This window comes from Bicyclus anynana, chromosome 7 (genome assembly GCF_947172395.1).
Source record: "Bicyclus anynana chromosome 7, ilBicAnyn1.1, whole genome shotgun sequence".
Taxonomy (NCBI): domain Eukaryota; kingdom Metazoa; phylum Arthropoda; class Insecta; order Lepidoptera; family Nymphalidae; genus Bicyclus; species Bicyclus anynana.
The window spans coordinates 5903585-5926899 of NC_069089.1; the positions used below are offsets into that span (position 1 = coordinate 5903585).

General features: G+C 35.0%; 3 protein-coding genes across 9 annotated transcripts in view; 1 reads left to right on the top strand and 2 right to left on the bottom strand.

The window, feature by feature from the left end:
- Positions 1–1202: 1202 nt before the first annotated feature.
- LOC112058161 (cuticle protein 21-like) lies at positions 1203–4822 on the top strand. The gene is made up of 4 exons (XM_024098867.2): positions 1203–1322; positions 2579–2803; positions 3482–3655; positions 4592–4822. The coding sequence occupies exons 1-4, from the start codon at positions 1305–1307 to the stop codon at positions 4694–4696; spliced, it is 522 nt and encodes a 173-aa protein (XP_023954635.1). The 5' UTR covers positions 1203–1304; the 3' UTR covers positions 4697–4822.
- A 4833-nt stretch (positions 4823–9655) lies between these two features.
- LOC112058214 (band 7 protein AGAP004871-like) lies at positions 9656–12792 on the bottom strand. Its single transcript, XM_052882635.1, has 7 exons — positions 12759–12792; positions 12161–12255; positions 11564–11719; positions 10814–10911; positions 10405–10566; positions 9890–10055; positions 9656–9810 (listed from the first exon to the last, which is right to left on the bottom strand). Exons 1-7 carry the CDS (start codon positions 12790–12792, stop codon positions 9718–9720), a joined length of 804 nt encoding a protein of 267 aa, XP_052738595.1. The 3' UTR covers positions 9656–9717.
- A 285-nt stretch (positions 12793–13077) lies between these two features.
- LOC112058162 (band 7 protein AGAP004871) overlaps positions 13078–23315 on the bottom strand; it is a 60558-nt gene continuing 50320 nt past the window's right edge. For 2 of the 7 annotated variants that reach the window (XM_052882468.1, XM_052882467.1), the window contains exons 4-9: positions 21609–21709; positions 18554–18709; positions 15106–15203; positions 14394–14555; positions 13627–13792; positions 13078–13308 (exon numbers count right to left, since the gene is read on the bottom strand). In XM_052882468.1, the coding sequence (XP_052738428.1) occupies positions 13171–13308; positions 13627–13792; positions 14394–14555; positions 15106–15203; positions 18554–18709; positions 21609–21709 (821 nt within the window). In that variant the 3' untranslated portion in view covers positions 13078–13170. Of the gene's footprint in view, positions 13309–13626; positions 13793–14393; positions 14556–15105; positions 15204–18553; positions 18710–21608; positions 21710–22945; positions 22988–23063 lie in introns of all 7 variants that reach the window. The other 5 variants (XM_052882470.1, XM_024098870.2, XM_024098869.2 and 2 more) reach the window with 4 other exon arrangements.

A 23315-nucleotide genomic window follows, 5' to 3' on the forward strand; every position in this document is an offset into this window, starting at 1 on the left:
AAAATTCCAAATAGGTAATAGCAGCTTCATCTCGATGAGATGATCAACTTTTTTATTAAAAGTTTTTACTAACCAGCTGTTTTTTTACTGTGCATAAGTGATAGATATACAACTTATGTACAATGTAACTTATGACACAATGTCCTACAAATTGCGTGGTACACAATCTCGTTACCTAGCTACCAGAATCGTAAAAATTTTCGTAAATAAAAAAGTTGATTGTTTCATCGAGAAGAAGCTACTCTCGAAAAATTAACTTGATAGTAATCAGTTGTAAAAAATGTTCTACGGATCCCGGACTATAACTTTAAAATACAATTGCCCATTAAAAGACAACATAAACTTACTAGCGGACGCCCGCGACTTCGTCCGCGTGGAATTTAGTTTTTACAAATCCTTCGGGAACTATGGATTTTTACGGGATTAAAAGCCTATGTATTAATCCAGGCTATAGTATATCTCAATACCAAATTTCAGCTAATTCGGTTCAGTAGTCGAGGCGTGAAAGAGTATCAAACATTCATATTATCATCAAAATCATCAATTTTCCCAAACAAACCATAAATTCTTTCGGGATAAAAGTAGCCTATTGTTAATCTAGAGTAAAATCTATTTCAATTCCAAATTTCAGCCCAATCGCTTTAGTAGTAGCGCGTTAAAGAGTAACAAACATCCAAACATCCATACAAACTTTCGCGTTTTATAATATTAGTAGGATTATGTACCTACTAGAGATAGGTACGACACTATACTACACCCTTTCTTGATGAGTACTGTTTAACAACAATCTAATTAAAAATGAGGGTATGAATTGCTAGTCATTTCAACCCCTAATAATAATTATAATTAACTTGTTCATAAAATATGAAAATAAATTTGATTAATAAGCTTAGAACACTTAAATATGGTTAATATATTTTATAGAACATTTTATAAACAAACCATACATAATTTAAAATAAATAAGTTATGAAATGACATACGTTATCTACCTTCATTTCTAATTTCTTTGTTGGTAAACAATACTCACGAAAGGCTGTAGTATAGGTACTTACACTTTCCTATTTATATAGAAATAAAACAAGCATAGATATCGTTTCCTATTAAATATAACTTTATGATCGATTAACAGTTTGGTACTGAAAATTATTGTTGCCGAGTTTGCTGCAACCCGCGCAAATAAGTTCGTGATTACCTGTACACACTTTCTTAAATAACGCTGCGGTATAAAACCACAATGCTCTCGGCGCAACCATCAGTATCGCGTTACAGTGCAGTTCATAACTGTTTCAACCAACTTGCAAAATGGCTTTCGTACTTAAGGTATTACTACTATTTAGTTACCGACATAATATATTTTATTGTTATACAATTTGTGTGTCAACTCTAAGTTTCAAGAACTTTAAATTATATTCTTTTCTGATCATGGATTCCATAAGCTGCAACTGGTTAACCAAATTTTTAATTATTATTTTTCAAATGTTTTATTAGTTTTTTTAGAAACTAGACATGAATCAAAAATGTGATTGTAACAAAATTGCCTGCAATTATGAAATCTGAAATTTTACAGGAGCCATGGATTTTTCCGGGATTCGGAAGTAGTTGTTCTTGTTTTCCAAGGTCCCAGTTATCATTTTAGATGAACTTACAATTTATCTAAATCGATTAATCCGTTTAGTCGTTAAAACGCAACAGACGGACGGACTTTCGCACTTAATACATATTGGTATGGATATAACTAAATCAACGGAAAGATATGGATGATATGTAGATATATGTATAATATAATATTAATAACTGGTACCTACTAATCTTTCTTTCTTTTTTAAGACTTTTCTGTTTTATATTTCTGGCAAGTCCTCAAATGACCCGAAGTCTCATTTTGATTTGATTCAGCATAATGTTCCGATTCATACGATCTAAATATTCATCGAAATATCAGCACAACAGTTTGATCCAGTTCATAATTATGATCTAATAGTTTAGTAGGATTATTTGGTTAAGGGAACCTAGCCTAGTTGATATAATAATTTTGATTCAGTAGTAGTTTTAGAGATGAGCGAGAGCAATCAGCTACGAGACGCGTTTGCGTGTTAACAAACATCCAAATTACCGAAGGACATCTACTGCTAGACACAGGTCTCTTGTAAGGATTTCCTAACCAAGCAATTATGAACAGTCCCACTGAACCCACTTGATGTCATCAGTCACCTAGTAGGGGGTCTACTAACACTGTACTTTCCAGTGCTTGGTCGCCATTCCAGTATCTAGAGACCCTAACTTTCATGGCTCTTCCAACGTCTCCCGTATAATGCCACTTCATTTGACTTTGGTTTTGCGGATCTCTTTATTTTTGATTCAACTACGCAGACGTACTCCCAACATACCTCGCTCCATCGCCCGCTGAGTTACTATCAGTCTTGTATGAGACCAATAGTTACCAAGTAATAAGACGAAACTGCAGAGATTCAATCAATATTTTACTTATTACATTACAGTTTTCGGTGTAACATCGTGTACGAAAGATTTCCAATTTAGTTCACGGTCTTTCGGTAATTTATTCAAGCTATTCTTTTCAGACTTTCGCAGTGTTGGCCCTGACATCGCCCGCTATCTCTGTGTACGCTCCGGGCGGCTATTCGTACAACCGTTTCAGCGGACCAGTCAGCGGGAAGATCATAGAAGTCCAGGTCCCCGCGGCAGAGGGTGCTCAACAACATGCTGACTACGGATACAACCACCACCAGCGACTGATTGACCCGCAAGCAGCTAAATACGACCGTCTGAAGACTGTTGATTACAAAGTAAAACATATTCTTTACTTTACTATTATTTAAATACTTTCCGGCTGTTGATTATCTACCAAGTGAAACTATTCCTTAAAAAAGTCATAGACTTATAAACGTCCTGATCTAACTAACGTCTAACGTACCTACTTATTTAGATTGTTATTAACATTCGAAGTCATTACTTAACATAATTAAAATAAATATTTGCGTGAATATGTGAAGGTATAGGTACATTTATCTACATCTTGTGCTAAATATTCATATTGGTAACTAGATTTATACAAATTGTGTTAAATATGTGCAGTTTACTCAAAATCTGTTCAGTAGATTTTGTGGGACAGTGTAATGTATATATGTCTCATTTAGCCCAGTTTTTAGACAGAGGACAAGTGAAAAAAACCTGTGCGTCTCGGGACACCTTTCGAAGTTTCGAATTCACCTCTATCTCTCTCTGTATAACATGATACTATAGACTAAGAAGGATTAGAGGTGATTTCGAAACTCGCACTTGCGAGTTATACAAAACATAGTTACAGAAATAGCACTGCCGAAGTGATAAATCTTTCATAATCTTTCTACGATCGCTAACGCTTCGAAAACAAAAAAAAATGTATGGATCTTGATCACGTGACCTGACGACAGTCGATACCAAATCTGTAACATTTGGTAAAAAGATTTGGTTTCATGTTTCAGGCTAAACCAGATTACCAATTCGCGTATGGAGTTCAGGACCCTCACAGCGGCAACCAACAGGACCACAAGGAGTCTCGCGAGGGAGACGTTGTCCGCGGGGAATATTCGCTGGTCGAACCTGACGGCTCCATCCGACTTGTGAAATATACTGCCGACCCTAAAAATGGCTTCCAGGTACTTTAAAATTAATTAAAATTCATTTTCTAGCTGACGCCGAGCATTTCACCCGCGTGGTTGCGTTTATGTGAAAAGCGCTTGCCTAGCTAAAACATTTTATAAGCATTTTTCCAATTTATTAATAGCCAAATAGCAACTTTTAGTCTTATATAGACTAATATTATAGACTAAATAGTTTAATTATTATCGTTATCAGTGGTCTATGGACATCCAATGAACATAGGGCTCTTTTAAGGACTTCTAAGCAACGCAGTTTTGAGCCGCTTGCATCCATAAGTTTACAGAAAAATAATTTTGTATTGCCAAAAATAAACAATTTGAATGTTATTGATATAAACACATTGGCGCATTGTTAAGAAGTACAATGTGCAAGTAATAGTAAAGTCACGAAATTTTATATAACTTGCAAGATGTAAACATAATCATATTGGGAAGTGGACCACGAAACAAATACGATTACCAAAAAAAAAAACATACATACAGCCAAACGTAGAACGTCCTCCGTTTTGGAAGCCGGCTAAAAAGGTGCTATTATCTTCTGTAATATATTTAGCAATAGATAGTTAATAAGCCCTCATTCGCACGAGAGTTAAGTATTATATCGTCATTCGCATAAGAGCTTTTTCAATGGTCATTTTTTCGAGCAGTGTTGCATTTTCAATTTTAGGCTTTGGAAATAGACCATCATTCAACTAACATACTATATTTGAACGCTTTTTTAGTGACCGTTTAAAAAACTAAACAAAGCACGAGACCGCGTCGCGCGACCACCTTTGTTTAATGCTCCATATAAATTTATACTAAGCGACCCAGTCGCGGTTGCAGGTCACGGTCGCCAAAATCGGAATTCTACCTTTAACAACAGGTGAGAACGTGAGTCTCGAATAAAGGACTTGACTTGTTATTGAATAAAAAAAATGTTTTTTTTTTCAGGCCACCGTTCACAAGAAGCCAGGTGGTAAACCAAACGCACCGGCACCAGCGCCAGCGCGATACACCCAAGTTGACCACCAACAAGAGGACTCTGGTGAATACTAGTCCTAGTCTACCTACTGTGAACAAAAGACTCAAAGTTGTAGATAAATAAGTGTTGTTAAATGTGTTAAATATTTATTACGTTTAATGTTAATGTGTGCTAAATAAATAAAAACGTGTTCGAAGTAATTTTATTGTCAATTCATTAAAAAAATATATACGCGTATCAAAAACTGAATCACTTTCTGTAAATGTTATAATTTTGTGAGATCTTGAGAGAAAGGAAATACAATAGTATGTGTCTTCTCCCCGGCGATCGTTTGCAAAGATTGTAAATATCTAAGCTGAAAAAAGAAACAATACTCGTAATTTTATAACATCTTAGGTAAGAACGAGTACAATAAAAAATTAATAGGTTATCAGTGAATGTTTTTATAATGCTGCAAATGGTAATAAAAAAGTTCATAATCAAAACCAAAGATCTTAACAAGCTTTATTTTATTTATTAATAAAATCATATCACATCACACTAATATTATAAAGGCGAAAGTTTGTGTGTGTGTGTGTGTGTATGTGTAAGTTTGTTCCTGCTTTGCGTTGCGGCTACTGAAGCGATTTGGCTGAAATTTGGAATGGAAATTGATTTTACTCTGGCTTAACAAATAGGTCGTCGCGGAAAGAAGTCGCGGCCTTCTGCTAGTATATAAATAAATATCTCTCATCTGGACATAAGCCTCATTTCATGTATGAGATTATATAATTAAGCATTTTATACTATAAAATAACTGTTCAATCAAATTGCATAAGCGATCTTTCATAATAGAAACAATGAATGAGTTTAAAAATGCAACAAAGTTGCAAGAATTCAAGGCTGCGAGATTTACTAAAAACAATTCAATCGGGAATCTCTAGTAACTGTTTTATATAATAAACGCATTACGATGAGTTTCCCTTACATGTATTTATCTAAATTAATCGCTATTTAAATTGAGTTGCGTTAAGTGCAAGTGGAAGGAATTGGATGATTATAATTGATAAGAAATAAACGTTCATTTGTTCTTCTTAATGGAGAACAGAAATCAAGGTAAAAACTGAAATTTATTAAAACCTGCATGCACATTGGATTATCCATTAAAATTTCAGTGGCCAGTTGAAGGCTTTTCGTTGACTCGATTTCTGCTTTTGCAACAATTATTTTCGCATTTGCCAATCTCGTTGATTCGGCTTCCGCTGCCATTACCTTTTGCAATTGCAACGGTAGGCTAATGTCTTTGCTGTAATTAGGTATTCATAATCATTATTATTAAGAAATTTTATTTGACATGTAGGATTGTATACATTAGTAGTCTCATAAGAGATAAATATCATGTAATATAAAAGCTAGAAAAGCTGATTTGAACTGCTTATAAAACGTAGGTACATACTCGTATCAATACACCATGAATTTCATCTAGATCTGATATTAATTTTTTTACAAAACTAAATAAAATATAAATTAATTAATTAAACAAATAAAAAAACCCGACTGCATAAATTACACAAAAACTGAAAAGAAAAAAAACAAGCTCAGTCCAGAAGTGTAGAAAGCAATTAGAAAACAGTCGGGATCTATTATATTGAATAGAATAGATTTTCGTCTACTTTTTTTTACAGGTCCCGACTGTTTATAGAATAGAAGAGATCAGAGAGATAAATTAGACGGACGCAAACTCAATAGCTCAATGATAAGAGCGGTACCATAGAACCACCACCCCTCGGTGCTGAGGGGTTCTATCCCCACCCTGTTGGTCTAATGTCGTACCCACTCCTAATACAGTATTTCCGTACTAGTTGGAGGGGAATGGGAATATAGGTCAAATTTAAAAAGATATGGAAAAAATCTTACATTTCCACTCTGACTACATCAATTCCCCAATTGCGTGTGATATTTGTCATAAACTCAAACACTTGGTGACTGACTGCAGGCCGATTTGCAAGGACTTCTGTCAGTTTTCTCGTTCCCAGTGCATTTCGTAGTGTTGTTGGTGCCAAATAGTGTGTAGATATTCTGAATATTAAGTGAAGAGATGTAAATACGGAATATGCTTAAAATACAAATATACTGCTTGAATTATCCGGTTCTTTTCAGTACAAGTTTCTTTATAAATTTTAGTATTATGGTATCTTTTTCAGTCTCCTAGTATTATTTATATTGCTATCAAAGTGTGATGTAGCTTTTTACTAAACTATGCATTTGGTCTTTAGGTTTAGTTGGAAAACATGTCATAATACATAAAAAGCTTACTTATAATCAGTGACACTTATTATAGATAGTATTGGATCGAATATTTTATAAAACACCACAGCATCCACGGATACAGTCAATGAGTCTTTAGTTAGCGCCTGCGAATAAAAAATAATAAATAACCATTACAATATCATTGTATAAAAATCTTTTTAACAAAAAAATTCAACCGACTTCAAAATCACTAAAATAATCTAAAAAGCGAAAAATAACATCGTATGTGCTACCTCCTGATCACTTTGGCGGTGCCCTAGCATAGTGATCGAAAGCGCCACAGTACGGGCAATTTCGTTATTTTCATTTTAACACAAAATTACTGAACTGATTTTTATGAAAATTAAATGGGACGAAAATTCGAAATGACGAAGGTATGACCTCTTTAACAGACAAAGAAAAAAATCATACGCGTTGAATTGGGAACCTCCTCCTTTTTTGAAGTCGGTTAAAAATAATATTGTAGAGAGTTTTGGCTGGTGCGAGTTTGGCTTCGGCCGTGGCTAGTTACCACCCTACCGACAAAGACTATCCGGTACTATGTCGTGTAGAAACCAAAAGGAGTGTGGATTTCATGCTACTCCTAACAAGTTAGCCCGCTTCCATCTTAGATTGCATCATCACTTACTATCAGGTGAGATTTTAATCAAAGGCTAACTTGTAGAGAATTAAAAAAAAAAGCTATTCTCTACTACTGTGGTTATAGAGAGTTACTTCTTGTGGTGGAACAGCGTGACAGTATGTCCTTTGATCGACGTATTTGACGGAATCTACGCAGGGCAAGTAAAATATTAGTCCGGGTCCGTGTGCATGGTTCTTGCGCACTTTTCCATTACGCAGAATTATAGCTTTTTCAAATTGTCGAACCACCTAAAAATATTCTTGTAATAAATAAAATATTATAGTAGACTAGCGGAGGCCCGCCACTTCGTCCGCGTGGAATTTAGTTTTTCACAAATCCCTCGGGAACCATGGATTTTTCCGGGATAAAAAGTAGCCTATGTGTTAATCCATGCTATAATATATCTCAATACCAAATTTTAGCTAATTCGGTAAAGTAGTCGAGGCGTGAAAGAGTAACAAACATTCATATCATTAAAATCATCAGTTTTCGCAAATCTCGGGAAACCATGGATTTTTTAGGGATAAAAAGGAGGCTATGTGTTAATCCAGAGTATATTCCATTTCCATTCTAAATTTTAGCCAAATTGCTTCGGCGTTAGAAAGTAACAAACATCCAAACATCCAAACGTTTGGATGTTTGGATGTTTGTTACTTTCGCGTTTATAGTATTAGTAGGATATGATAAGAACTAAATATTCTACGAGGTCAAGTCACAAAACAATCAATTATTTAACAAGATACGTGCGAAAAACATAACCCTTAAAAATAATACAAACCGTAAATATAAATAGTAGAGATAAAGGGAAAGTGATGATAGCAAGAATGATTGATAACAGAACTGCAGTTTTCTCAAGCAGATTGTCTTCCTCTGCAAACGAAATTTCGTTAGAACAAAGAAAATTAACAACATAAAATAAAAGTAATATTTGTTAAAAAAACAATAGATCATAATATTGCAATTCTTGTAAAATCAGGACTGAACATTATCATGTTTGTCTTTTATGCAAAAATGATATCCCACAATTTTCAGTTTTCAAGTTTCTGTCTTAAGCAAAACAAACGAACAAACTAACATTCAAAATTTAAGCGGTAGTCCCCGCTATTAAATTTTTTATTTATGCCCACCATATTTCAAAGAACAATACTTTGTTACAAGGTTTTCTCTCACACTTTCCCTTCTTACAGTTTAAATTTCGATAAATCCTTTGTTAATGAATTATATTATTGACCTACTGACACTCTCCGTTCCCGCAGGGATACGGGAATAATATATAGCCTTTCTTAATAAATGGGCTATCTAACACTGAAATAATTTTTCAAATCGATCCAGCAGTTCATGAGATTAGCGCGTTCAATTAAACAAACAAACTCTTCTGTTGTATAATATAAGTATCGATAAATCTCTTTAAAATACTTTTTTAAACTATTTTAATTTTTACGTACGTACCTACTTACATACAGCTGTACGTACATAGGTTTATATGATAAAATGACTTGTTATAATATTATGATGACTATTATTAGGTAATAAATTTTGGCTGTACTCGTACAACAATGGACCATTCAGTCAGATAATCAGTTGACCAAGACGAGTGAATAATGTATATTTGGATGATATTTACAGGTAGGTACTGCTATCTTTTTTTAACTACTAAACAATACACACATAAACCAATAAACATCATCATCTCCTTACCCTTATCCCACTTAAGTGGGGTCGGAAAAATATGTAAATTTTTCCATTCGTCTCTATTACTTGTCAACTCATCATCCACTCCTTTTACACACATGACCTCTTTCACACAATCCAACCAGCTCTTCTTTGGCCTTCCTCGCCTCTTATGACCTTCCACTTGCACTTGCACATTGAACATTTTTCTATTCACATAAACCAATAAACAATTACTAAAAATTTACAAGAGTACCTACTTTGCGTTTGATGCATTATATTCGGCGACCGATGAGCTTGCGTTGTACTCGTCGTTTTCCCCAAATCTGGTTTCGAAGTACTTGCCATTGGTGTATCTTCGTTATTATTCCTTTGGGATATATTTCTATATTCCTTTTATTTGTTATCAACATTGAATGACTTGACATTTATTCTGAGGTCAGGTCATGTTATCAAAAAAGATTTTATTTCAAATAGAATAAAATAAAGAAGACTTCTTTTGATTGCTCGTATTTATTGAGCATTTGGTATTGATATTGGAAAGGGGAAAATAATTGACGTTTTACTTTGCGATGTTATAGAATTTAAAGTTTGCAAGTATCTTAGCTGAAATAAAAATAAAATCATCGTATTTGGTACCAAAAAGAAAAGAAATACTTTTCTTAATTGTGATAAAAGTATGTACAAGGATAGTTTGTGGTCTTTCTGTCATGATATTAGAGGCCTCTCTTAAATTTTCCGCGGCTTTAATTTCACCATCGGCTTCTATGATTTTCGCTTTACCAATGCGAGTTCCTTCAGCCTCCGCAGCCATTGCTTTTTGTAGTTCGTAAGGCAAGATTACATCTTTTCTGTAAGTACATAAATTAATATTTGATATTATAAACAATTATATATAAAAAAAAGAAAAGTTATTTCTGCTGCCAAGCAACATTGCTAAGTATGTTCTCGTCTTAATGGTATAGTTGCAGATGTAACTACGGGCATTTGAGGATTAAAACCTACACCACAAAGTCATAGTGTATTATGTATACTGATATCAAATAAAATCTACGCGACAACGGTGCAAGTTGAAAAAAATTGAAATCATTTTTGTAATTCAAGTATAAAAACACAAAGAGCTTAAAATATAAAAATACAAAGAGCAGCTGCTCGGTCGCCCGGATATTGAAGGTCAAGTAAAATTTCTTAGAGCATTACATTTCCACGCGTTCCACTTCAACGCCCCATTCGACAGTTCCTTTATCAATTTCATTACGAATCGCTTGGCTGATTAACTCACGGTTTGTCAACAGATCGGTCAATGTGTATTGACCCAAAATATTTCTTAAAATAGCTATAGCCAATAACTCTGTTGCATATCTGTAACAGTGACGACATTTATCGGAAAATATACAACTACTGACGAAAACAGCACAAATTCATCTATCTAAACTAATTAATTTTTTTGTTTGTTTATACCTGTATGTTTCGAAAATAATGTGCGTATTTAAAAAAACATTTAATTATCAGCTAAAGAAAAAGAAGCTAAATTATCAGCGAGTAACAAAGGTTATACTTAATTCCTGGGAGGTTTGCAAGTTTAATAAAAAATAAAATACACATGTACTTGTAAGATTGGACATTGAAAAAGCAGTTTAAAGGGTTCAAAACATGACAATATACCACAGCATCTACTGTAACAGTTACAGAGTCTTTTGTAAGAATCTGAAAAAGAACAACTATATATAATTATCATTTACAAGATACCATAATTACAATGATTTATGTAAAATGAATAACATTATAGATAGACTTCTAATACAAGTAAAAAAAGGTGTGAAATAATCTATACTAATATTGAACAATTTAACAAGTTCACCGCGTTTGTTAAGCCATAAGAGGAGCACTTGAACGTAAATAATACTTTTCCTCAGTGTACCTCTATGTAAGAAGGTGAATTTAAATCAGGATTCTACGATATTAAAGCTGGTGTGCCGCAGGGCTCAGTGTAGGGTCCAGTCCTATACACATTATTTACTTCTGATTTGCCACAAACCCCGGAGTATCATTAGCAACTTTTACCGACACCACAGCATTACTAGCCCCTCATGTGAGATTGCAAAAAGTTTACAAGAAACCCGGAGAAGGATGGACAATGGAAAATTCAAGGGGTTTGTATGGAAAGTCACGTCATAAAACATGCGAAACTATTAATGGGGAAAATGTGTGGTTAAAGCTTTTCATGCAGAGGAAGTTGTAGACGTCCGCTAGTAATAAATACAACACGTTATTAGATATTACAGAATTGTGGTAGTTATTAAACTGAAAAAAAGTCATTAATTAATTAGTCATTAGTAATTAAAGCTACAGTAAATACCTCCTGCGGTAGTAAATTGAAGGATTGTGTCCTGAGATCGACAAACGAAACAACGTCCGTGCAAGGCACCACCCAAATGATACCAGGCCCGGCAGGGGAGTCACTTCTCACTCGTCCAAAACGCAAAATTACTGCTCTTTTGTACTGTTTCACAACCTAACAGACAAATTTCATCTCAAAATTAAGGCAATAGATATAACAAAAAATTTACATGACGAATCACTGAATGTTGCATTAGTTGCATTGTTGCACAAACAAAATAATTCGTTACTTAAGAAATTGAGTTATTAATTGACTTTAAATTTCCTTTTATGGCGGCATATAAGTAGTTCGAACAGCTGATGTACGTATTATCTACTGTGATATAGTTAGAAGCCCATCATTCGCGGCTCTTGATATCAAAGACGATATCGATTGAAGAGCCATTGATGATGTAGAATTGTAGAAGAACGACCAGTTTAGAAATATCAATAAAATTTTGGCTCTAGTATTGGTAAATCATTTTGCTTTCTCTCGTTTAAGATGACGACAAGAAGTCAGTAGGTAGTTATGAAATATATTATTTATAGTAATATACAAAAAACATCTTTAACTTACCTTAAAACAACTCAGTAAGGCCACCGGAAATAAGATGACCATCAAAATTGCAAGGAATCTGAATAATCTTTCTATTAGTGACTCCTGATTGATTTCTATGAAAGAATATTTTATTAGCAGGTAACTAATAGATACGTCGCTAAATATGGGTCTCTTAAGAAGGCTCAGATTCACTCAGCGGGCGATGGAATGAGCTATGCTCTGTGTAATCGAATCAGAAATCAAGATATTAAGAACCAAAATCACCAACATCTAGTAAGTTTTTATTTACGTCATTTGGGGGGACACAAAGTTTGAAGAGCCGATGGTCATTGGTATATCTCTAGGCTATTCGATATCGATTACCCACCAGATGAAATGACGACATCAAGCGAGTCGCAGGGAGATGATGGATGCAGATTTGGAAATTCCTACTGATGGCTCATGTCCTGCAGAGTAATGATGTAATGATGATGATGCTTGTTAAATTCCTACGCCAGTCTATGATAATGAAATAATCAACGACATTAAATTGTACCTATAATAAGTTTAAAAATCATATGACTTGATTCACGTGTTTTTCTGTATTCTGAGGATTCACGTTACATCTCGCACTTACTTGTGAAGTCTGTAGGTGTGTTTTGTTTCATCATAACGTACCCGTAAGTTCTTCTTTTGATCATAAAATATTCTTTAGTATAAATTTTAATCACAAGTATGTTAATATTTAAGAAAATAGAGAGAAGAGAGAGAAAGTTAATAAAGTAAACATAATAAACAGGTGACTTGACATATATTTCAGATTGACATTATCTATAGTTTATTATCTATGTACACTTTTTTTCATAGCAATTGAAGAACAGACAGAGAAAAAGTTTACTTTTCAGTATTTTAATAAATAATTTCATATTCTTATTGATTAAGCTGATAATTAAATATTACAAATATACACTTCAATTTAATTTATTTGTATAAATACTCATGAAACCAAAAACCGTAAATGAAACATATTTCTTTTTGTGTTTGAATATTTAATTCTGAAAATCAGGCGGTGGTATACTGGAGCCCGCTCCAGTGAGGAAAGTCTTGAGGAAGTCCATTGGAAACGGGAAGATGATAGTGGAGTTCTTTTCTGCTGATATCGTGTTCAGGGATTGCAGGTACCTTAACTGTAAAATAATCAATATGACATGATTGCTATCAGGAACAACATGATTGCTATCAGGAAATGTATATTGCGCATTAATGTCTATTTCTCATATGACTTTGATTCTTCTGCGGATCTCCTCATTCCTTATTCGACCAGACAGATAAATTCCAAGCACAGCTCGCTATCAAACCAATGCTTGCTTACAAAGAGGCTTTAGAAGACAGCAGTTTCGGTGTTTTAGAAAACACTACAGGTTCTACTTATACGTACGTGAGTTGTTCTTCTTTGTCATAACATGCTTATTAAATTAAATAGATTATCTAGAAACGTGTCTTACTTGTAGGGCAGTAGGGTTGTCGATCATAACAAGTGAAGCTTCCCTTAGAGCCTTTGAGGCCTTTATTTCACCTTCAGCGGCGATGATCTTAGCACGTGCCTCCCTATCTGCCTCAGCCTCTGCAGCCATTGCTCTTTGCAACTGAACTGGTAATCTAACGTCTTTACTGAAAACGAACATAACGACAAACATGAAATTTCACACTCATCATTTTGGTTAATGTCTGCAGTTCTCTCTCAAAGTCTATGTTCATATCAAAATCTATGTTTGACTCCTACAACTTTGGCATCTATAAGGTAATAGTGAAAAGCAATCTTCTAGGTCAGTAGGTACGTTCTACCTTCTATAAAATTTAACTTACTTCGGTACATTACCTTTTTTCATTAAAAAAACAAATTTACTTCGATAAACTGAAATGTTACCTTCTAGATTTTCATAATATAGTTGTGAGTGATTTTCTGTTACCCGTTTCCCTATATTGTTGCTGTCTCTCCCGGAGTCTAGGACTCGTACGAAACGTCTTGCATTTTCTTTTCTCATACGTACGGCAAAAGTTTGCAAATTTCCTTATCAAGAGTTTCCTTTCTGATACTTACAATTTTTTTGATTATTTATAATCGTAATAGTCATCTTCTATGCAAGCGTGTCCTATCTAAGACTTACCACCACCATAATTTTAATGATCTAAAGCAAGTCTTTTTCTTTCGACGTCTCTAAATATCTTTGTCATATTTTCAGCATATAATATATATAAAATGGTTCCTTACATCTCTACTCTCTCCACCTCTACTCCCCAAGGGTCAGTGGCTACGTCCAGGTTGGTCTGCATCATGTGGCTGATGGCTTCCCGGTCGGAGAGCAACTGGGCCAAGTCTCGCATACCCAGCACGTTGCGTAATGTCGTAGCTGCCAGGAGGCGGGTAGATGCGCTGCGAGTGAAACATATTAATTATGGCAAAGGAGAAAACGAAACTTAAATAGATTAAGAGAAGATAGCCTGATGCAATGTATTATGGAAGAAACCAGGAGCACGAATGAATTACACACAGAAATTGTTGAAATGAATTGAAATATCTCGTGATCTCAGAGGCACGGTGATGTAATCAATTTCCCGATTTCGGGCTGAGAAATTTGACTCAAAACCCAGGCTCATGATTCGATACCATATCTAGGCTAATCATTGGTTGGTCCAAAGGCAATGTATTGTGTTTTAGATTTTGGTTTGTACCATTTTAGGCAATCATCGATTGAGTAGTTAAGAAGTAGAATCGTAGCAAACAAACAAACATAAATGCGTGTTTTTATCCGAATGCATCAAAAGAAGGGTAATGTTTTTTATAATAGTTATTATTGGTAAATATCAAATCCAGCTCAAGGAAATTATTTTTAATTTTTGAAATGCTGGACAATTCTCAGAGTAGGGTTTGCCGAGAAAATATTTAGAAAAATATAAAATGAAAAATGGTGAAATTTTTTTACCTGTAATCAGCAACTCTGATAACGGCGTTCAATGGTTCTTTTATTCTGTAGTAGACGACGGCGTCTACTGCTACTGTAACGGAATCTCTTGTAAGCACCTATGAAGAATCAGTTATAAATTATCATTCTATTAATTTTCACATTTAAACACTTGTGGCCGACGCAGACAAAAAAAATATCATTTAAATTAAATTTAATACTTTCCCAATCGAAATAAGATATAAATAATTTTAATGCTTTGTAATCGATCTCGAAACATCGCAGTGCAGTTTTTCTCGACAGAAAAAGAGCATGATTTTTTTTAATTTTTTATAAGAATATTTACCATATCTTGTAAATAATATGACCAATATTCTCATTCCCCTCCAACTAGTCGGGAAAGACTGTATTAGGAGTGGGTACGACAATAAACCAACGGGGCGGGGATGGAACCACCACTCCTCGATGATGAGTCCGACCGCTCTTACTGTTGAGCGCTTGAGAGGCGCTAGAGAAATAATCAAGGGCCGGTTTCACCACTTTCTGTTAAGTGTCTGATAACTTGTGAATAACACAAGTTTTGTCGTTGTCATTTGACATTCTAAGAAAGTGATAGAACATACAATTAAAAAAATAGACACTTGTCGGAAGGTGGTGAATGCGACCCTTAATTTTGGGGTATAACGTGTAGTCTGCATAGGATTTCCTTAAAGAAAACCTCCATGATTCCCTCTCCTACCATCCGTTAGTGTGCGTAGGTCATTTATCTTGTTTTAGCTGCTTTTTTTTTTAATAAGCAAGCTACATACGGTAAAGTCCTTTAGCCGTAACCAGCTTTGGTATCCTTAAGCGGACTGCAGATTTGATAGTTTATTTGACCGTGTGTGACTGAAGTAACGCAAATACCTCGTAATTATGAATTCACATTCTTCAAGTTTTGTTAAATATTATTAAGTTATAACATGCGAAATTAGCCAGAAATAAAAAACAAAACAAAACATCTGAAGCAATCTTTACTGGTCTTTTGCTATTAAAATTGAGATTCCCAAGTCGATTTACAGTCTATGTATAAATCTGGCTAACAAATGAGGTCGCCTGCGTCATGTCTTTTAACAGATCTCGACATGTTCAAATAAACATTGATCATACACAAATTATGATATTGAACGGGTGAAAAACGCTATATTAACTCCATTAATTTTGTTAAACAGCCATACCGTGCGCTGGAACATTGTTCAGTTAAACTTAACTTTGCTCTCATTTTAAATTACGTTTCATTTGTTCATTCATTTAATAAGTAGGTACCTAAATTATTTTATCAATCAGACCTCTCTATTTTATTTTGATCAATATAAATTGATTTTTGTGACATTTGACCTTGAATAACTTTCTATGCTGACACGAGATTTTATGAGACTATAGATAAGCCCCTACTTTACTCTACGTTACCCTACCCCTACCGTACCTCTTTCCTACCCCTCTTTTAAGTGTTATTACAATTGTTTATAGAGTATGTATAGTATGAGAGTACAGAAAAGTGTTGTTTTTAGACTTTTTTTATTTTTGTAATTTTTATATTACACAAAATTTGTTCTAACAATAACGAATCAACCAAGAATCATCCAATTTAATGCAGTTGTTCGGAAGTTATGGGCGTACATACATTTCAAAGAACCATTTTTATTTATATCTAGATAGATTGGGGTACTTCCAGTAGCGTGTAGTAGGGAAAGTGACATTAAACAGGTACTTGACGTCACGTCATTTGCTGAACATAGCGAAATAGGTAGGTACGATGTTACACAGGTCTTTTTTTCAAGGTATATAAATTAAGAGCTACTAATAGTAAAGTAATTCTGTAGAAGTAACAGGGTATCTGCGGTCATTATTTTTAGAGTTATAGCCTATAGGGAATTAAAGGGTTAGGTTAGGCTAAAAATTGATACATTTTCATCTAATTACCTTATATGATTTTTAATTGATTTCAATATATTTAAACCCCCATGATATAGTCCTTCATCCACATTGTATACGAGTAGAAGTGACTCGGTGACAAGCGACTAGAACATACACACGAGTCGCTTGTCGCTCGTCGTGGGAGAAATGCCTAACGTTTATTCCCATGTCTGAAGTATAATATTATGTTGTTTTAAGATGCATCCTTTAAGTATTTTAGACATTAGGACAATATAAAACAACACTATTCAAGTAAACATCCGGGACGGCATTCGGGATTTTTAAGACATTTTCCTTACATTGAAACTCCAAAATCATCCATCTTCCATACACCAACTCCAAAATACATTTATTGATTGAATTATTAATTATATTATCTCTCATTACTCAAATAATATGATGATAACCTTGCCAGGCTAGCTAGGCTCTTGGCTATTGTTAAACCCAGCGCTGCACTTTAATCGTGTTCTGTATATACGATTTTGATAGGTATCTGGTATTTATGTCTTCCAGCTATTAATTATCCTCCAATAATAATACAATGAGGGGTATTAATAGACGGTGTACAATCCAGAACAGTTACAACTGGTTAACAAGAAGCGATTGTTATTACGTCGTAAAACTTTGATTGATGGTTTATACGCGCATCAATCAGTGGGCCGGCGGTGTAGCCGGGATTTGGGTTAACTGTTTTCAATACCAATGCCAATTCAGTATCGCCTTTGTTTGTGGCCATGTGTTCGCTTGAAGTTTATAATTCGCGGATGCGGGGTAGTTTCCATCGTTTATCATGAAACTTCATCATTATCATATCAGCCGACGACGGCCTCTGTGGCGCAGTGGTATGCGCGGTGGATTTACTAGACGGAGGTCCTGGGTTCGATTCCCGGCTGGGCCGATTGAGGTTTTCTTAATATGCCTAGGTATGGCTAGTTACCACTCTACCGACAAAGAGGTACCGCCATGCTATTTAGCGTTCCGGTACGATGTCTTGTAGAAACCGAAAGGGGTGTGGATTTTCATTCTAATCCTAACAAGTTTTCCCGCTTCCATCTTAGATTGTACATCACTTACCATCAGGTGAGATTGTAATCAAAGACCAACTTGTAAAGAATAAAAAAAAAGCCGAGGCACGTCCACTGCAGGACATTGCCTTTTGTAGGGACTTCCAAACATCAGGATCCTGAGCCGCCTGCATCCAGGACATAGACCATAAATACGATCAGATATATACAGGGTGTCTTGTAAATAGTACGACATACTTTGCAGGGTAATAGCTGACATTAAGGCCTATTACATTAACGAAATATATGTTAGTTTACGGTTTTTAAGTCTATTTATTATTATTTTTTCTCCAAAATTCAAAAATTATTGATTTTTACGTACCGTATTGAGCCGCTGGATGCTCGCGGCTCGAGACGGTTTTGTTTGGAAGTCCATGTCCAGCAGTGGACGTCCATCAGCTGTTAATGATGATGATGATGGTGAAATAATCTTGTGCATAATAACATACCTCCTGCGGTGGTACATCGAAGGACACTGTTCTTAGATCCACTTTCCTATACGTATCGATGCATGGCAATACAAAGAAAAGTCCCGGACCCCGGACACCGCCTTTCCTTAGGCGGCCAAGACGAAATATCACAGCACGCTCGAATTCTTGCACCACCTGAGAAAAGAAACATTAAAATTGATAATACCTTCATTTAGTATACCAGAAAATAAACTATAAAAAAATAGTAAATTGGTTAACCAGCCATCCTTGCAACTTCCTATTGATTTTAAATACAAAATATTCAAAATGTCGCTTGTAGAGAAGTTTTTAAGCTCTAGGTGTCCACATTTTTTTTTAATTCATCATCATCATCATCATATCAGCCGATGGACGTCCACTGCAGGACATAGGCCTTTTGTAGGGACTTCCAAACATCACGATACTGAGCCATCTGCATCCAGCGAATCCCTGCGACTCGCTTGATGTCGTCAGTCCACCTGGTTTTTTTAATTAATTGAGATAATTTAACAAAGTACAGTGTACGTTTATACAATAGTGCATAGTACCTAAGTACCTAGTAAGTATGTAATGAATAATAATTATTGCTATTTTACTTTTTAGTGTCTTCTACATAGGCAATATCTCAAAGATTTAATATTATTAGATATGTCAACGCTAACGCTAACGTTTCAAAACTTAGGCGAACAAAGGGGGCTAATTGTCATAATTGCATGTAGTCGCATAGTAAACAACGAAAGTTATTTACGAGTAAACAAATATTAACTAAATATTGTCTACAATGTCGAGTTGTGGGTTCAGGATGTGTTAAAACTATATAAAGGCAATTAAATATATAATATAAGTAAACACAAATTAGTGGATGTGTGTGCGTGTGTAGGTAAACTCCAATCACTTGTTGCGGAGATTATGTAGGCACGTAACATGTCTATAGTATAAAATATCGTTGGTTATACCCACTACAAACAAACGCATTTGAAATCATTCTTCAGATCCATTAAAACTTTTAAAAAGTTGCCAGTGATACCCCGCTAAAAGTACGGTAAAAATGTAAATCGTGAAAAAAAAAAAAGATTTCAGATCTACGTAATTTAATACCTGTCAATCTGTCAATGGATATATTATACAACATTTACAAACCGCACGATGTTTTTTACATGTTATTTTCGTCCGCATAGGTTTATTTCGCAGCGAACGTTGCATGTAAATCTATTAACACCTTATAAATCCTATCGTAATAAGGTTGTTAATTAGATGTTTTATTCATTCACTTTGAAAATAGCCCCTTGAGAAATATTTCAAGGGCGTAACTAAATACTAACATGCATTCTATGTGAAGATTCATTATCTCTAACCATGTTTATTTTTGCCGCCACGCAACATTGCTGTTTTCCGGTCTTAAAATTATGTTAGGTAGCCGGTGGAATTATACGAGTAACTTACGATTACGTATACTTTAAATTGTCGCACACAATGCAGCGCATTTTACGATGAGTACCTAGCTTGCCCCGTAAAGTGCTCTTTTTTTTTTATTCTTTACAAGTTAGCCCTTGACTACAATCTCACCTGATGGTAAGTGATGATGCAGTCTAAGATGGAAGCGGACTAACTTGTTAGGAGGAGGATGAAAATCCACACCCCTTTCGGTTTCTATACGGCATCGTACCGGAACGCTAAATCGCTTGGCGGTACGTCTTTGCCGGTAAGACTGCTCTGTTAAGACCTCTCATGACCTGATGGATGGAGGATCTCTCTCACACAAATGGCATCTCTCTCACAGCATGGACTTGTTCCTTCAAATTTTAAAAAAATATAAAGGCACCGTCGTCAAATCTGCAATCGGCCAGTGATTATCATCGTCATGTGGCTAATAAATAACATATTTAATCATTTATTAATTTTTAAGCTTTATTTTTCACATTTTAGTACTTCTTAAATATGTATTACTTGTTTATATGGAGCACCATACCTCTTTTGTCGATCCTAAAATGTTTTTCATGTCAAGCTGTATGTGTAACTGTACAACAGTAAATGGCTGGACACATTGTCCACGATTACTGTGTACTTTTTTTATAATATTATGTACTGTGTGTGTAAAAATAAATAAAATAATTACATAGGTAATGCTTTTAAAATCAGGCGTGCCAACATCTTATTCCGTCAACACTAAACACTAGGAAGATAGGAACAGTCATGTCCTTAATATTCTGGGGCCTTACCACAAGCTCTTAAATCTGGAGTGATTCCGTAATGTTACAAACTTTCGTACCCTGAAGGTAATTAAGTTTTTCGCAGGATTGTTACTTTTAGCGTTTTTGGACGTCATCAACCATTTAATTCATTAAATTCGTACCTACCACTTGCTGAAGTAACATTACTTATGCCCTTTAATAATATGGACACATATCATGATGGTTTTGTAAAAGGTTGTGGTAAGCCGCCAGGTTGCATTCGCTGCTGCACTCGCAAACCTGAGAATTAGGTCTTTCTTTCTTTATTCTTTACAAGTTAGCCCTTGACTACAATCTCACCTGATGGTAAGTGATGATGCAGTCTAAGATGGAAGCGGTCTAACTTGTTAGGAGGAGGATGAAAATCCACACCCCTTTCGGTTTCTACACGGCATCGTACCAGAACGCTAAATCGCTTGGCGGTATGTCTTTGCCGGTAGGGTGGTAACTAGCCATGGCCGAAGCCTCCCACCAGCCAGACCTGGATAAATTAAGAAAATCTCAATCTGCCCAGCCGGGGATCGAACCCAGGACCTCCGTCTTGTAAATCCACTGCGCATACCACTGCGCCACGGAGGCCGTCAAAAAGGTGTTAAACCTGCTGTTCCTGTTATGACACCGATAATACCTGTCAGGTTAAACTACGACAATGTTGCTTGACTGCTGAAGGAAGCACAGCTATCAATTTTAATCATAGGTGCTAAACCTGATGGGCCTGAACTTATATCTTATATTACTTTTCAGACCGGAACACAACAACGACAATAGCTGAAATAAACATGCTCTATGTCTTATGTATGAGGTTAAGTTTTTTTTATAATTACCTTAAAACATTCGAACAGTGAAAACGGAAAGGTGACAATAATGAGTAGGAAGGAAAAAAATGTGGCACATTTCTCGACGCATCCAACGGCTTCAGGACTTGCTGAAATAAAGAAAATATTATTGAAAATTATGTTTTGGGAATATTTTATTATTTTGGCTTGTCGTATTTTCGATGAAAAATTTCACATTTTCTATTTGTAGCATTTCGTCTAATTAAAAAAATTGTAGGTAACCGGAGCACCTATTTACGAACTTTAAAAATGGGTCAATAGCATTGAGTCACTGTTTTACCTGCCGGCCGTAATCAAAAGTGCAGATTTAAATTACCTAGTCAACAAAAGGATTTGTCAAATAAGTCAGCACTCAGTACTTATTTACATAGATTAGTAATATACGTAGTATCATAGCTAGCTAGTACTTCCAGATTTTTAAACAAATAAACAAACTTTAACAACCTGTAGTGAAGAGACAAGACAATCTTAGCATTCCATGCAAGTGAAGTGTGACAGAGACCGGAATTTGTTACCCGGATGTTCCTGACTTATCAACACTCATCTTAATACCTATTTATCCAATTTTATTATGTGATCTGGTCTGGATATATGGTTCCAGTATCTACCTACAGAGCTCTAAAAGTACCTTACATATAATTTGTTTGGAAAAAGGAAAATGTCCTGTCTAGACGTTAAAATAGCTACACCCGTACAAGAATTTGAGGATTTTATTATGAATCCAATAATATAGTCACCACCACAGCCACACCAAAGGTCAGTTAATATTGAGCTTGCTATTACGAAGTTAATTTTTGTTTTATTATAGTTAATGCTTTTAGAACTCTAGCGAATGAAAGGCTTTAGGTATGTGTAATTTGAAGTACCTACTGTCCTACATGCTCTATGATGCCGATGTGAGTAAATACTTATCCAGGAATATATTGCATCAGATCATTAAATACCTTGCTATTAAGGTTTTTTTAATATACATGGTTCATAAAGTTGCTGAATGTATTTTATATATTTTTAACTTTAAATACAAGTTTAAATTTGAACACTGCTAAAACTCTAACTTGATCTGTTTTGTAGTATTTATACACACAATAAAAAAAAACAACAAACAAACAAAAGTTTTTTTCAAGCATTGGACACAACGCTTATAGGACTACTATTTGCTACTTTGTGTACATAAATATCAAGCCTCGGTTCTAGCAAGTTCCTACTTTTATTCGTGAATTTTCCACCGTATAACTATTTTTTATTGTTAGGCTGAATTTCAGAAAGTGATTTCTTATTACACACTGTTATCCAACTCAACGTACTTTTATAGTTTCTATACTTACGCATTTGTATCGTGATAGCGCAAGTCGTGCCCGTATCACAATCTAAAATATTTAATTTCTCAAATTAATTCTCAATACACCAAACATTTTTGCACAGACACTCGATATTCGTACTTACGACTGGGCACGTTGTCCCGTCTCGTGCTAACCGATCTCAATTCCGTTTGCATCGTGAACTAAACTAATGCAAATCGTTACGGAGATAACAATAATTGTCCGTATAACGCGTTTAATTCAGCTAACATTCACTGGCGCGCTGACACCCCGACTAACTTACTGTCAGAAGAGGCCAACTGTTTACGCGACCCAAAAACAACACGATTCCAACTAAAAATATCAATTACAATGCGTATGCTCTGAAATATAACGA

Excerpts from the sequence above, each read along its gene's own strand:
- LOC112058214 (XM_052882635.1), bottom strand. The coding sequence starts at position 12,792 with ATGATGAAACAAAACACACCTACAGACTTCACAA. Across the intron at positions 11,720-12,160 it reads CCTTACTGAGTTGTTTTAAG|GTTGTGAAACAGTACAAAAG; the intron begins GTAAGTTAAAGA and ends TTTGTCTGTTAG. Across the intron at positions 9,811-9,889 it reads AAAGACCACAAACTATCCTT|CTAAGATACTTGCAAACTTT; the intron begins GTACATACTTTT and ends TTTTTATTTCAG.
- LOC112058161 (XM_024098867.2), top strand. Across the intron at positions 2,804-3,481 it reads TGAAGACTGTTGATTACAAA|GCTAAACCAGATTACCAATT; the intron begins GTAAAACATATT and ends TTCATGTTTCAG. Across the intron at positions 3,656-4,591 it reads ACCCTAAAAATGGCTTCCAG|GCCACCGTTCACAAGAAGCC; the intron begins GTACTTTAAAAT and ends TTTTTTTTTCAG.